The following is a 15,984-nucleotide window of genomic DNA, read 5'->3' on the forward strand; positions in this document are numbered from 1 at the left end:
AGGGAAGTAGTGAGACATCCAAACCATTCCTTGAGAAGACCTTGACATGCCTGACTTTGTGACTAATGCATAGCAGAATGTGAGCTCTTTATAAAAAGGGGTTTGAAGTGTACAGTGTATATGCGGCAGTGTGTCTGTGTTTACCTTTGTTTGTGTGAAGGAATGAGTTTGTTTATGTTTGACTGACAAGGAATGTTTTGCATGATGGAAACGGGAATACAATCCAATAAAGCGGTGTTAAAGTCTGTTTGCAGGCTTGATACTGTGTATGATTGGAAACAGTCTTCTACACATGTCAGTAATACTGTGAGTGTTCATACGTGTGAGAGTATTTTCCTTGATGCGGACGTGTGTGAGTGTTCAGACGTGCACAGTGCTGTGCTCACCTGTTAGTAATAAGGGCTGAGCTCCAGTCCAGAAATGGCATTCCAGAGCATTCCACAAATTCTGCTGCACCAGGGGGCTGGACACACACACACACACACACACACACACACACACACACACACACACACACACACACACACACACACACACACACACACACGTGATGTATCACAGACTCACAATCATTCCAAAGACAAACACACACACACACATACATATATATGTATAGCAAATGAGTTTGCAACAAAAACACACGCTGATACAGATACTCTTACAGATCACTCCTTTAGTCGCCTTGCATGTAGAACTCTCCATGGACATGTTCATCTCCCTCCTTCAAGACGCATGTGGACCCTCCATATCTGATTGCAGGTTAGGAGACTAAAAAGAAACCGGTATGATGTTGTCCAGATTGGTAGGGCTCAAATACACCTTCAGCACAGACTCTTCTGGTCAAAGAAAGTGTTTAAGCGTAAATCTTACCTTTCAGTAATCTTTTTCAAACTATATCACTATCCCCTTCCATCACCCAAATGTTCTCCATGCTTTCAGTCTCTCTTAACACTCCACTTTTTTCCCTCCCCAGCCTTAAGGGCTGCAGGTGCTGAACCTGGCTCCCATTCCAAAACAGCAGGAGCTTAACTCTCCCAACTCATTAACACACAAGACAACTTTTTTTTCCTTCTTCCTTTCCATATTTCAACATGCATACTGTGCCAGAACCCTTTCAGAAATAGGCATGTTCTTTCTTATACACACAACTCATTTTACACTGTACACACAAGAAAAAAGAAAACATTTTTGTATAATTCTTCATAACTTTATTAAATAGACACTGCCTGCCCGTTGAGAGACACAGTAATTACATAGGGCAGCAAAGTAAACTCCATGTAGTGCGAGGATCCAAAGAAAAAGAAACAATAAAGAAAACATATACAATTATAACGAACAAAAGAAGTTACTTCTAAATCAGCTTCCACTTCTTCCTTTATTGGTCCTAAAAGAAAAGACACACACAAAAAAATAATTACTCATAATCAACAGACCTTAACTTGTTTTTCTAAGTTAAGTTAGTCTGACAACATGCTGTGTTTTACAGTTGCAGTGTTGTGTGACATGCTGTGTTTTACAGTTGCAGTGTTGTGTGACATGCTGTGCTTATATGGTCCACTGACCTTTACCATGTGGCCGTGCAGCAGGTAAGGAGACCTAAAGTCATTCTGGCAGTTGGAGTAGCCCATGCCCAGTCCCACACCTGAGCCAAACGCCACTGGCCACGTGCGTCCTGGGAACAGAACAAAGAGGCGGCCAATCATTTGACAGAGGTACATTTGACTAAATTAACTGGGAGTAAAAGTAGCAGATGGAACATGATGCAATACTCACGTTTGAAGAAAAGGACTGAGAAAACAATACCCACGCCAAGGCCGGTTGCTAAATAGAGGCATAGGGAAAACAGACAAAGAGGAGCGGCGTGAGCCAAGTCAGCTTATCCACAGACACACTCTTCCATCCCTGGACAGACAGACAGACAGACAGATACACACACAGTGAAATAGGAAGTAAAGTTGTTCTAACAAGGTGAATGTAGAAAGCTGAATGACGTTTGACCCTTTAGCTGGTAAACAGCACCTGTCAGCCAGACTGCGTTCATTAGTGTAGGAGGGAGGGAGGAGTGGAGAGAGTGAGAAAGAAAGAGGACTACACAATGTCCCAGAAATAATCTCGAGAGCATATTAAGATGAGAAGACCCATGCTAGAACAATAACATAATTCCTTTCTCGCTTCAGAGCATTTTGATAAGAAATAAACGGGGGGGGAGTTGGTAGATGGATCACCCCAGAGAGATGTGGTTGGGAAACACTGAGGACATGGTGAATGGTGAAGCCCATGTCTGAGTCAGAGATGTGGGCAAACAAACATAGCAACAGAGACAAGACAGAGGTATCCAGACAAACCCAGACAGACATCCAGGCGCTCAGTGCGGCCAGAGGGGGAGCTGGAGGAAGAATGTGTTTGTGTGCTTAGCTTCACCTCTCTGTAGGCCGCGCCCCACCCAATGTTGGGCCAGCCAGCAAAGCACAGAAACACATAAAACCAACCATTTGGGCCCCTTTGCCTCTTAATTGGATTCAGAGAGCTATGCAGCATGACCGATATGCCACTGCCAGAGTACTCAGACTCTGTGCTCTCTATTACACAACTTACAAATGTCAAACAAGACCACATAAGCAAAAAAAACATCCCACATCTTTATTACGGCCAACACACAACTTCTCCTTCTCCTCTCCTGCCTCTCTCTCTCTCTCTTGCTCCCTCATTCCAGTCCAAGTACAAATGTATGCAGTCTACTTTTGTCTTCTCAGTTCCACTCCCCTCGCTTTCTTTCCAGCTCTCCTCCTCCCTCTCCTCCCCCCTTTCCAGGCGATAGCCTACTCGCAGAATAACAGGAGAGTATGCCAAATATGAAAGCAGATCTGTAGCAGATTTAACTTCTAAATACAAGCATACTGTTGGGCTCCCTCTGCTCTCATTCTACCTTTCCCTCTTCCTTCCCCCTCCTTCACTGTCTGTGGATCCAGCCTCCTTCTCATCTGTTGGGTCTGTCTAGCTGTGCTTAACAGTCCTGCTGTAAAAAAAAAAAAAAAACTCCCTGCTGGGGCATTGTAATTTCATAACCTTCTAGTTCAGGGTCATGCAGAAAGAATGGATTAATATGCACCTGACTTTAATACACGGGTGCAGTACAAAAACTTGTACCGTTTAATTTCATTTGCCGAGAGCAATTAAACCAATGGAATGGGTTATGAAAATGTTGTTTTTGTTCTTTTTCTGAAATGTAATGTATGTTAGCAAATTGTGAATGTAGACTCTATTCCCACTGAAAGACAGACAGACAGATGAGAGTAGTGTTGTGGTGGACCTCATCATAGCATCAAACAAAGTAATCCCAATGTCATTATTTAAATGTTGGTTAGTGTGACTGTGAAAGTTTCTGACCCTTCTGAAACCACAAGAGGGCCTTACATGACATAGCCTACAGCAAAGCCATGCTTCAGCAGCACAATTCACTGTGTGTGTCAGTTTTTTCGCTGATTACACACAACAAATTAATTAATGAGTTGTTACTCAGATTTGCACAAGATGAAAAAACGACACTATCTGAAATCTACCGTAGTTCAGTTGTAGGTAGGCCTTTCCCTCATCAGAACTGCGTGTGGCTTTCACTGATACCTTCGTTGCAACATTTCTTAACGATTCGCGAATCCTAGAAACTATATTAGTACTAAGTAGTAATAGTAGTAAGAGCACTTAATGTTTCTACGATTGTTTACACATTTAGGAAGATTTTGCTAGTATAGGCTCTAGTATACTAATGAATGGGGATGTGAAGGGCATGAGATGAGGGTGCGCCACACGGACTTAAGAACTTGGATATATGCACCAACTTGACGTTGCTAGGTCCGGATTCAACGTAGGTTTTAGTTTGCATTACAAGTTGTTTACCAAAAATGTGTACTCTGCGTAGGTATGTTTGAAAGTCAAGGTTTAAGCTATTTGACCTCACCGGTAAATGGCCGCCATGCTTTGACAGGTGACCCGTTTTGGCTGTGCTATAACCAAAGAACCACGCTCCAGATGTAAATTCTCCCCAGACCCCATGCCGAAGTCATATACCACTGAACAGCGACACAAAAAAACTAAATACTTACCTAATTTCACAGCGCTATCAGCCAGACAACGATCCCATTTCCGCCCGTGTTCATCCGCCATGTTTTCTGCTACCTCACAAGTACCACAACTCGCGAGAAGAAGGGTCACGTGATTTTCTACATCGCTTACAAAGGCAAAACATACAAGGCAGAAGTGTGCTGCAGGAAAAGTTACAGTTCATCTTGTTCATTGCAGTACCACTGTAGTTTCCCCTGCACACTGAAACCTGTTTCCTACTCTCCTGTCTCAATCCCATTGCACGCACGGACATTTGTCTCAGACGGTCTGAGGTCACCACATCAAGGTCACCACATCAATATTGTGCCTGCATTCCTTTGATATACGCATCTCAATTGACAGTTATCACCCTCTCTCTCTCTCTCTCTCTCTCTCTCTCTCTCTCTCTCTCTCTCTCTCTCTCTCTCTCTCTCTCTCTATATATATATATATATATATATATATATATATATATATATCCTTTAATATTTAAATCTATATTAGGTTAGTTAGGTCTATAAGGTTAGTATAGGTCATTATGTGTATTAAAGGTCTAGTATATTGTATGTATTTTGCCTACTATTTTGTATATTTAGGAGGTTTATTATTATTTTATTTATATTATATTTTATCATAGATGTAATCTATGCTCTTAGTATTTATATGTTATGCCAGGTTGCTTGCGTTGTCTTGTCCCAAGAATTTCAGTGCCCAGTCTAACCTTGTGTGCACCTGACAATAAAAAAAACTTGAAACTTGAAATCTGCAGTTTATATTTTTGACTACACGACAAAAACTTTTGTGAACCTCACAGTGGAACCACACTAGTTTCAGTTTCTGATCGTGGAGGATTCATGTAGCACAGCTTGGTTTAATTATCTTTAGAGACTGTTAAAAATAATGTACTGTATTGTCCGAAATTACATGTAATTAGTTTATTATAAATAAAACAAATCTGGGAAAATCCTATGTATAAAACTGTAAATATTTGGAATTGATAGGTTTATGTGTTCAGAATATGTCATATGCATGTGAAATGTATTTATGTGTGTATTTAATCACGAATAACAAATCACATCATCTACGCAAATATGAACCCTAACTTGTTTGTAAGATAACATCACGGAAACATTTGTATTTCCACAAATGTACTCCTAAATGTGGCCAAGGTTGCATGAGTTTTCAATAAATTGGGATTGCTATTTTGATTTGAGACGTGTTTTATGATACACAAATAATTAAATACTCTATCGCCCTCTCTGTTCATGCAAAATAATGTTCCGCTCACCACTCCTCTCTTTCCATACTTGGCAATACCTAACTTACTCCACTACGATTGGCTGTTATAGTGAAGGAGGACAGTGACCCGGACATGCATTCTCTGTTGTTTTCTGCGGCCCCCTTCCTGTACCCCGGTTGAGGAAGTGAATTCGCTGACAGGGTTGGGTTCCGAGAGGGAGGCGAAAAGAAACATCTTATACTCGGCGGGGATTAAAACAGCAATAATATAGAAGAACAAGTCGTGCAAGCACAACAAAACGAAAGTCTAAAGTAAACGGTGATTTAATTTCCCCCGTCTGAGATCTTCACAGAACGCCGCAGACATGGTAAGGCCGTAGAGGCGAGTTGGAGGAATGGGGATGGGTTGCTAGCAAGTCAGCTAGTTTTGGTAGGTCTTCTAGCTAGTGCTACAGAGGGGTATTAGCAAAAAGGCTACGCTATGCTAACTGCCTTTTATAGGAAGTGCTGTTGCGAGACGATTGCATAGAAATTCAAGCACACCAATCATATAGCGTAGTGAGTTAATATGAATTAACCTAACGACTGGGTTAGCTACTGCCTGTAACTTCAACGCAATCAAAATAACCCTGCTTGTCCGTGTATTGTATTAGTAAACGTTAGCTAGTGGTTAGCTTGCTAGCTATCTGCAGGATGTTTTGGATTAGACACAAATTTCATGGACGGAGGGTCTCCCACCCTCTAGCTAACGTCGTAACCCCCTCCCCCCTTTCGGTGGACATACACCCCAGTGTTAAAATAGTACATGCGTTGGTTTGCCTGTCGCTATAATCAGCCTGCTCCGCCCATTCCCAATGGATTGACGTGTAGCTAGAAGTGCAAGCAAGCTACTCCACTTCAAACTTTGCCTACCCATGTCAGTTACTGAGTTTCGGTTATGCTATGCTAAATAGCCAGACATATTCACAATTTTACTGTCTGTCTCACAACACTGTTCATTGTATCATAGTAGTCACCCAGACATGTATTTTGCACAGGTTGTCGTTCTTACTCCTAGTGTTGTGCACTCACTCACTGTTGGGCAGACTCACTGTATTAAAACTTTGCCTTTTCACTGGTGGTAGATACATAGAAGCTGTTACTTGAACTCACCTGTCCACTCTATACACACTGTTTCGCAAACTCCACAAAGGTCGTTTTGACCAACCCTCTGCCGTGTTTAACACACTTGTAGTGATACGTGTTCATTCCAATGTCTCTGGACCAGATGGTTTGTCTCTCCAGCCACCCACTCTCTCTCCCCTAAGCTCACCTCCTCCATCCTGTCGGCCCATCCCCACTGCCTCCATCCGGCCCCTGGGGTTGTTGGTGCGTGCGAGTGTTTACATCCAGACAGGGGCGTCGGTAAACATTGTGTCAGACAGCGCAGGTGTCGGCTGGAGGAGACAGATTCATAGACTGAGAGCTTATTTGGGACGGTCTAAATAGTGCTCTGATGTGTGAGATGGGACCTACAAGACACTGACTGGATTTCTGCTATGTTCAGGGGAATCCCAGAGTGAGTTTGTTTAGAGAAAGGTTGTGTGTGGTACTCTGTTGGCCAGCTGCTCATGTTATACATGGGTCTGTAGCTTTTTTGGTTAATCAACTATTTTATATGATGGCTTTGTTTGCATTGGTTGCATTTCATTTACAGGGACTCATTGTCCGAGCCTAACCGTTTTTTTTAAAGCTATATAGTTGGAGTGGCTTTTGGATGGCAATGGTGTCTACAGTTTGCTGTTTTGCATTTTCAACGGGCCCTAATATCATATCAGTTTGCGATTGGACATTGAATTGTACCTTGTGTGCATCAAAGTAAATAGGATTCTTGCTTGTTAAGGCTTTCATTATTGCTAGTTTACTCAGTACAGAATGGACTAGTTGTCACCTAATACTCCAGCCGATCTTTGCTTGCTCTGGATAACATGCTTTGTTTTACAACATACAAGCAAGAAAGGAGCCATTGCTTTGGTTTGTTCAAAGAATTAGACATGGATGATTTCAACAGACTCAGAACAGGCTGTTTATTTCCTTGCCGTTCAGATTTCCTTCATAGGTTGCCATAAGGGTTCAGTATATAGCTTTACTTTTGTTGATCAATAGTAAGCCTAGGCTGACTGTTTAATTCTTAAAAACAAAAGGATTTGAAAAGTGACATACATTTCCAGCTAGTAGCTCCAGTGTCATCACCAGCATATACATTCTTTTAAATAGTTTTTTCCTTCTGCTAGCTATAGGCTAACAGAGAATGAGGATCTCCCTGCACATTCTCAGGGGTTTCATGTTGTGGCTGGCCTGCCCTGTCCTGCTCACTGATGGCCTGCTCACCCGCTGCATATTTAAGTGAGAGACAGAACACCCTGGAGCCGGCTTTGCTATGTCCCCTGTCTGATGCAAACTCTGAACAATAAATCAATAATCTTAGGCAAACTTGGCCTACGTTATCGTAGGCAAACTTGGCCTACATTATAAGTAAAGACTAGGACATGTCCAGTTTTGGATGTCAGATGACATTTGTTTACCAAATCAAAGATGGCATAGCAAAAAAAAGCCATAGCCTATCCCCCAAACAATAAGCTATATTAGCCCTTCGTGAAGATGCACAATTGACATCTAACCTTAAAATTTGGATCACCGATGGATACCCATTTGTTGTAAAGAGCCTAGCTCTTAGACAGATAAAGGGTAGAATAGTCGCATAGTCAACTCAAGTTGTTATTTATGAGCACCAAAGCAATCATCCTATTGCCTGTGAAAATGTTGACACTTCCTGATAACATCAAATTGCCCGCTGTGGTAACCAAACAATACGTTTGTAGGAAATGGTTGTTTGAAAGGTTCCAGAGTAGGCTTTTTGTGAGCCACCATAGGCCTATACAAGACTTATGTGTGATTAGCAGCCTTTAGAACTGGCTTCAGTCAACCCTCTTAGTAACGGATCTCTTTGGAGTAGACCCATGCCTTAGGAATCACTTTTAGAGGCCCCAAGGCTATTACATCCCATGCAAGATGACTATTTAAGGGAAACCCTAGAACTTCCCCTCTCTCACGCTCTCGCTTACGCTCTCTCTGTCTCGCAGTATTTATGCTTTGATGATGATTCATCACACAGTAGACAGTGATAACCTCTTGGACCACAAGGGACCTGGGATTGATGGTTGTTGCCATAATCTTCAAGTGCTGTTGTCGCCTGCCAGGATGTGAATAACCATACATAACTTCACCACACCAATGTCCTTCTATAGAGTGAAGCAGTCCTTTATCACTGTAACCTTGATATGGTTATAAGCCTATGTGTGCTAGCTCTAATGGCAAAATACATAAATTGTGGTACACTTTTGGTGAGGAGCACTAGTTTTAGTGAGTAATACTACTGCCTTTCGACAGATATATGAGGCTGAGAATTTACTTCAGAGTACTTCAGAAGTGGCTGCCAATGTTTTTAGCATCTCCGATGTTTGTGTGTTAAAGTGGGTCTGCGTGTGTGTGTTCCAGAATGACCAGCAGCTGGACTGTGCCCTGGACTTGATGAGGCGTCTGCCTCCACAGCAGATCGAGAAGAACCTAAGCGACCTCATTGACCTGGTGAGTCACGCAGAAGCACAACATATCACCGCCCAGTACACACAACGGTGACCTAACCCCCAGTGAATCTGAGGGCTTCATGGCGATATATATTCAAAGATTCATATCTTCCCTGGTGCTCTTGAAGGAATGTGTTTCATGAAACATGCTCAGCATTTATTAACATAATTTCATTACTTTAAGAATTAACTTGGAACCCTTTATTCTGATGCAGAAAGTAACTTTGCTTGAAATAAAACTGGGGAGGAGTCCGATTTAAGTTCTAAATCCATTCCTTTCTCAATTTCTACTGTTAAGAAATGTAGTGCCAAGGACCTGTCAAAGGGAGATTATATTAAGAACTTTATGATCCAGACAAGATGTTTTAGCATGTCATCCTCCTGGCAATGGGAGAAGTTTGTACTGTCTGAGTTTGTGTTCATTTTCAGCCAGGAAAAGGGAACAAGAACAAACAATGCAATTGTTAGAAATGCCAGCCATTTGCAGGACTGGAAGAACACATTCAATCCCAGTTGTCCAGTAGGTTTTTCTTCCCTGGCAAAGGATTACTAGCAATGCAATGTTAGCATGACCTGTTTCCAACTTTCCAGTGAGTTTGGTATTCAGATGGGACTATTTACATGCGTACAGATCCCCAGCTACATGATTTGTCAATAGATAGCTGAAGAGAAATAACATGTGACCCCATTTCCCGTCAGACATTCTATTGATCAAAAAGTCTGATTTCTGAGACTAAAAGTCTTGATGTCGTCAAAGTACACTTGCTCCACACACTTACTCAGTATCAGATCTATACTGCGCATCTACCCATAGCACCTTTCATTGATTCTGAAAGTTTAAGCGGAAGATTAAGACAGAAATCAAATCACACTTGTGTCCACCGTTTGTTCTTTTTTGTTTTTCCATTCAAACCCCTGCTTGCCTTCCTTCCTCTCCTATTCCCTTTAACACCTCTTTCCCCTGGGCACCTTGCTCTCTCTTCACACACTGTATTGTGTCTGGTTGTTAGCGAACATTAACAAACCTGTCAGTCACCCACACAGGGCGCATTCACTCTCTTTGCTTCCCTGACTGGTTGGAATAGTTTGAGTTCACCTCTGTGCTTTCTCTCTCCTTCCTCTTACTTTTTCAACTTCTCTGACCTCCTTCCCTTTTGTCTCCGTCTTTTTCCTACAATTTTTCTACCCTTCCCTCCATGGCGTTGCCTGTTGTGTGAGGCTGTCTCAAGAAAAAAGACCTCCATTGTGTCTGTGTGTTCCCCAGAGGGGGCTGGGAAGGAGGGGTGCATGTCCGTTTGTGACAAGTCATTTGTACCCTCTTACCTTCTTATCCCTTCAGACTCACATTTCACATTGATTCCACAATTCCCTCTCCCTGCTCCTTCTCCCACTGATATTTCGTCAGATTCTGCCTCTCTCTAACTCTCAAGTAAATATGGAATATAGACGAGGGGGTAAAACAAAACAACAGCTTAAACTTATTTTCACCACATTGTAATTTAGGGATATCATATGGCAGTCTTCCTGTTCCGTTTCTCATGCACACCAAGGTTTGGCTACCCTCTCCGTCTGGCACTTTTCCCCTCACGGCAGAGTTGGCGTCTGTTAAAGGGGGGTTGAATAGGCAGACAAGGCTCTCTTTTTGAGTTCTTTCTTCCAGTTATCTCTCTCTTCCTCTTTCCCCCTATCTTTCTCCCTCGCCCTGTCTCTCTCCCTGTCTCCCCCCCCCCCCTCTCTGTCCCAAAGTAAATGGTGTGGGTGCTGTAGCTGTAACATGCTCATGTGTCTCCAGGTTCCCAGTCTGTGTGAGGACCTGCTCTCCTCTGTGGACCAGCCCCTGAAGATTGCCCGTGACAAGGTGGTGGGTAAAGACTACCTGCTGTGTGACTACAACCGAGACGGCGACTCCTACAGGTCAGAGACAGGAATCAGCCCGCACCACCTTCTAACAGTTTGCCACTGTTTTGGCTCTTTGTTTCTTCCCTGAAGGGTCATGTGATGGTCATGTGATTGGAAGGATGGAAGTGTTCCTATGCACTGTTGGTGTTCGGATCATGTCTAATCTGCGATTTACCAAAGGAAGAATTCATTCACTGGTTCTTTCTACAGTTCAGCCTTGAGCTCTTGTGGCAGTAGCTTGCATTCATTTTTCCCTCTAGTATATGACATGACAGTATTAAGTATCATATTGGTGCTGTGTTTCAGATCCCCGTGGAGTAACAAGTATGAACCTCCCATCGATGATGGCGCCATGCCCTCTGCTCGGCTCAGAAAACTGGAGGTGGAGGCCAACAATGCCTTTGACCAGTACAGAGACCTGTGAGTTCCTACAGTCACCAGCACATCACACTGGTATCTCTTACCAGTACACCAGCACATCACACTGGTATCTCTTACCATTACACCAGCACATCACACTGGTATCTCTTACCAGTACACCAGCACATCACACTGGTATCTCTTACCAGTACACCAGCACATCACACTGGTATCTCTTACCATTACACCAGCACATCACACTGGTATCTCTTACCATTACACCAACACCAGTCACATTAGGAAGCCCGTGTGTATAAGTACTAGTCATCTAAACTAGTAGCAGTACAATGAATCCAGCCAGCCTCACAAACAGCCCACCAAGAGACAGATTAGGAGGCTGCTCTCGGGTTATAGCACCACCATGAAATTCTGCAGCACACCCTGCCCACTTGCTGTGTTGCTGGTTGACAGGTACTTTGAGGGTGGTGTGTCCTCTGTGTACCTCTGGGACTTGGATCACGGCTTTGCCGGGGTCATCCTCATCAAGAAGGCCGGAGACGGATCCAAGAAAATCAAGGGATGCTGGGACTCCATCCACGTGGTGGAGGTGCAGGTGAGGGAACTGCAATCTGAACACATTCAGCTAGATACATGCTTTATAATGGCATGAAAGCCAACTAATATAGCTACCAACTAACAAATATATGTGAGAGCCTCATTATGATATGACTTGATTGTTTTGTGTGTGTGTGTTTAGGAAAAGTCCAGTGGACGTACAGCTCACTATAAACTCACCTCCACTGTGATGCTGTGGCTCCAGACAACCAAGACTGGCTCCGGAACCATGAATCTTGGCGGCAGTCTTACAAGACAGGTGTGTGTGTGTCCACGTGTGTGTCAGACTGACTGAGTGTGAGAGAAGAGAACCCCCGCCTGTTTGATTCAGGGATTCCTAGATGTGTCACACGGTTCTCAGTTGGCCCCATGAGCCGTCTGTCTGATGTGGGTCCTCATTGTCCTGCTGCTCCTCCTCTAGATGGAGAAAGATGAGACTGTCGGAGAGTCCTCACCACACATCGCCAACATCGGCCGCCTGGTTGAGGTAGGTAGAACTACTAGACACTCCCAGTGTCTAATTAGTCGTCTGCTGGGGGGAATGTCCCTGTACTTACTGTAAGTCGCTCTGGATAAGAGCGTCTGCTAAATTACTAAATGTAAATGCTGGACATATTTCACTGCTGCTGCTCTGGTTCAGTGACAAGACTTAAGTGCTTTCTGAGGGGGTTTGTAGACATCAGCAGGTTGGTTTCTGTCCTCAGGATATGGAGAACAAGATCCGCTCCACTCTCAACGAGATCTACTTTAGTAAGACCAAGGACATTGTGAACGGCCTGAGGTATGGTGTACACGCACGCACACACACTTGCACACACACAGACACACACAGACACACACACACTCTCCCAGAAACGCTTTCAAGTGTATTAGTTGACGACCAAGCCGGGTATTCTGTGGGTTTGATCACCAGGGTTAAAGGTATCATTTCTTGTGGGTTATGGCTCCATCTTTCGCTTCGAGTCGGCCCCTCTCTGTGCTTCCTAGTCACACTCTCCTACATTTGTTTTTCATTTGTCTGACTCAATATTCCTGTTTGACATCATATTCCCTCATAGTTTCCTCCACACTGTACCATACCTCGTATGCGTCCTTTTATTTGTTTTTCCATTTCTTCCTCGTTTACTTCTCCTTCCCACTTTGGTTTTGAATCCTCCCTCTCACTTTTCTTCATCCCCCCCGTCGACCTCCATCATTTCTTTGTCTCTCCTCTTCCTACCTCTTTCTATTCTGTCTCTGTCTACCTCGATGGTTCCTTCTCACTCTCTGCCTGCTCAACCTTCCCTCTCCTCCCCTCTTCTCTCCTCCTTCCCTCTCCTCCCCTCTTCTCTCCTCCTCTCTTCCTGTACTCCTCCTCCCCTCTTCTCTCCTCCTCCCCCCTCCTATCCCCTCTCGTCACACTCCTTGTCTCCTCAACTTCCTCTTCTCTCCGGTCTCTTCTCCCCCTCCTCCATCCCTCTCCTCTATGCTCCAGATCTATTGACTCTTTGCCTGATAACCAAAAGTACCGGCAGCTCCAGAAGGAGCTGTCTCAGGTCCTCACCCAGCGCCAGATCTTCATTGACTAGGGCCAGAGGTACAAGCCTGGCATGGAGACATCTCTCTCTTGAGAGAGAGAACGTCTGTTTTTGCAGCTGTGTGTGTGTACGTGCCTGTTGAGGAAGCAAATGGGTACACTTCATGTGTGCTCTGAGTCGAGCATGCTGGATTGTTTACTCTGTGTGTGCGTGTGACTGACTCACTGGATTATCACACATCTCATAAAAGAAGGATGGTTCACTGTAGGCCTAACAATGAACAGTAAGCTGCTTACCACACAATATCCGCATGATGTAATGCTCCAGAATATCTGACCTGACTAAACATTAATGTCCAGTGGGCAATAGGCAATGTGTGCGTGGACTAGAGGGTGTCGTAATGCATTGTTTATCTAACCCACCTAACCCAGCCATCTTGTCTCCACAGGAAAGGTGGAGACTGTCATGTCCTTGCATTTAATTTACCCTAACCTGAATCGTTCTCTCTCTTTCTCTAGTCAAACGCACCCTAACTTCCTGTCTCATTCTGTCTTTTGTCTCAGGAGTGTTCAGACTCTGGGCGACAAGTCGAAGCAGGAGGCTCTCAATTATGAACTGTTGAAGGCGCTCAAGCATAAACAGCAAAGCTAGAGATGCTGTTGTTCTTTTATCTGTCTCTCTCTCTGTCCGTCTGTCTGTCTCTCTCTCTCTCTCTCTCACTTTCTCCACCTCATCTCCGCCATTTTTTTCTGTTTCTTTACGTCTCTCCCTCCATCCCTGTATGCCTGTTCCAGTGCTGCACTCTTGTTCATTTTGTGGAAAAACAAAAAAAGCTTTTTATTTGGTTTTGTTTCTTCACGCATTGTTTTTGAGGCCTCTCTTTCTTTATGAAGCCATTCACTCTCTCTCTCTTTCTCTCTGACTCTTCTCTCTCGTGTATCTGAATATATTGATAGTATTATGACGGTTAATGATAATCTTACAGTGACGGCAATGTTTAAAATCCCTGTAGCTCTCACAGCTCTTGTGTCCAGAGGACTGGTTCTGTTGACCCTGACCTTGATATGGACCTTGTTCCCATCTATGACCGAGGGACATGAATGGACACAGACTGTACTGTAGGCGGGGTAGGCTTGGCTGGGCTATGAAATAGTCATCATTTACACCACCAATTCTTTTCTTTAGTGCACCCATTGTAACAAAATGTGTCACAGCCACCCCTTGATATATCTGTATCAAACTGTAACTGTCAGTGTAACTTCATTTTTCTGGGTAATGTAGTGATGAGGGAAGGGTGAAAGGGTGATGAGGGAAGGGTGAGAGGGTGCCCCTTGGATTTGTAATATATAGATTGGTCAAAATGGTTTGCTCTTCGTTCCACTATGGAGATGTAGACTGATAAAACGTAGGGACGGACTGTTCAATTCACTGTGTATACCCATGTCATTAAGTCTCCTTTCTTACACTGTGTATAACATGACAATATGCATCCCCCTTTTCTGTGTTTAGCTCTTCGACTCTCTCCTTCTATCACCATGGTCTTTGTTGGGGGTTACAGTTTGTCTTGCCGGACGTTTTTGACCATTTACGTTTGGGGAGAGGGGGGATCTTTTGTTGTATTTTGTTTTGTAAAGCTTATGATTCATATTGTATTAGAGCCTCCAGCAACAATAAAAACAGTAAAAAGCTACATTCATCTCGTTTTATTTGGAAGTCTATTGCTGCAGTAATGCTTACTCACCAGCAGGGGACAGCAAAACCAAACAAAGCTAGTTTGTATTTCAGTTGATTGAGATGTTCTGCAGGAACCACATTATATATGTCTGCTTATTAACTCTATCAAAAGTAACCAGAAATCGCAAATATGAAATGTCTATATTATAAAATATGACTGGATGGTAGCTAAACAACTCTGTATAAACCTGAGAATTGTTCTAACAAGCTTGTCTTATTGCTCTGAGTTACATTTGTTCTCTGAATGGGGAGGATAAAAGATTCCTTTGGCATGAGCAGATATGTCAGATATTATCTTGTCTCTTGGCACTGGACATCTGCTGAGCAAAATCTTAAAACATCTTTTTCACACAAGGTTTTTACTTGAGTTAAGTGGCACCTTGTTTAACTGTCAAGTTGAAAAAGACCAATAAAAAAAATGTGTGCAGTTTTACTGAAGATGATGGTGTCATTTGATCGCTGAGGTAACGATGCATACCTTTTATTGAGGACCTGTCAGTGAAATCTGAAACTGCTCTTCCTTGGGGATATATAGTAGATATATAGTAAACACATTCAGTCTATTTTAGTTGGGGTTTAAAGCACATTTTTCACTTATTTACCTAATTGAAATGTCAAGGAACTCTCATTGAATCTAAACTTAATATACAAGACTAGACTACATTTGAGGCAGTAATTCTCTGGGAACAACATTTCAACATCTGTTGAAAACTCAGTTCAGTGGTCTCTGAGAGCGGCCCGAGCCCCGCTGCACACCCCCTCTGCTCACTCTCTTTACACACGCACACGCGCGCGCTCGCTCTCTGTCTCACTCGCTTGCATACACTGAAACAGGTTTATGATAATGAGAAGCCTGAAGGCGCAGGGGTAGTCGGAGCCATTTTTATCATTCAAGC

General features: G+C 43.4%; 2 protein-coding genes across 3 annotated transcripts; one reads left to right on the forward strand and one right to left on the reverse strand.

Moving 5' to 3' along the window:
• Nucleotides 1-1,185: 1,185 nt before the first annotated feature.
• Nucleotides 1,186-4,235, reverse strand: LOC146272910 (MICOS complex subunit Mic10-like). The gene is made up of 4 exons (XM_084704003.1): nt 4,101-4,235; nt 1,774-1,821; nt 1,563-1,672; nt 1,186-1,384 (listed from the first exon to the last, which is right to left on the reverse strand). The coding sequence occupies exons 1-4, from the start codon at nt 4,159-4,161 to the stop codon at nt 1,376-1,378; spliced, it is 228 nt and encodes a 75-aa protein (XP_084560129.1). The 5' UTR covers nt 4,162-4,235; the 3' UTR covers nt 1,186-1,375.
• Nucleotides 4,236-5,506: 1,271 nt separating this feature from the next.
• Nucleotides 5,507-15,044, forward strand: capzb (capping actin protein of muscle Z-line subunit beta). Of its 2 annotated transcripts, XM_084705455.1 has the most exons (10): nt 5,507-5,705; nt 8,875-8,964; nt 10,756-10,877; nt 11,169-11,282; nt 11,694-11,835; nt 11,980-12,096; nt 12,259-12,324; nt 12,542-12,618; nt 13,312-13,413; nt 13,918-15,044. In XM_084705455.1, the coding sequence occupies exons 1-9, from the start codon at nt 5,703-5,705 to the stop codon at nt 13,403-13,405; spliced, it is 825 nt and encodes a 274-aa protein (XP_084561581.1). In that variant the 5' UTR covers nt 5,507-5,702; the 3' UTR covers nt 13,406-13,413; nt 13,918-15,044. The 2 variants fall into 2 exon arrangements, with proteins under 2 accessions (XP_084561581.1, XP_084561582.1); XM_084705456.1 differs by lacking the exon at nt 13,312-13,413 and having other exon boundaries at nt 5,565-5,705; nt 13,918-14,142.
• Nucleotides 15,045-15,984: the final 940 nt, after the last annotated feature.

This window comes from Hypomesus nipponensis, chromosome 9 (genome assembly GCF_054491055.1).
Source record: "Hypomesus nipponensis isolate SF chromosome 9, ASM5449105v1, whole genome shotgun sequence".
Classification (NCBI taxonomy): Eukaryota; Metazoa; Chordata; class Actinopteri; order Osmeriformes; family Osmeridae; genus Hypomesus; species Hypomesus nipponensis.

Coding starts and splice junctions, on each gene's coding strand:
- capzb (XM_084705455.1), top strand. Junction 10,878..11,168: donor CGAGACGGCGACTCCTACAG/GTCAGAGACAGG, acceptor GCTGTGTTTCAG/ATCCCCGTGGAGTAACAAGT. Junction 12,619..13,311: donor GACATTGTGAACGGCCTGAG/GTATGGTGTACA, acceptor TCTATGCTCCAG/ATCTATTGACTCTTTGCCTG.
- LOC146272910 (XM_084704003.1), bottom strand. CDS start 4,161: ATGGCGGATGAACACGGGCGGAAATGGGATCGTTGTCTGGCTGATAGC. Junction 1,822..4,100: donor TGATAGCGCTGTGAAATTAG/GTAAGTATTTAG, acceptor GCCTCTATTTAG/CAACCGGCCTTGGCGTGGGT. Junction 1,673..1,773: donor CTCAGTCCTTTTCTTCAAAC/GTGAGTATTGCA, acceptor TTCTGTTCCCAG/GACGCACGTGGCCAGTGGCG.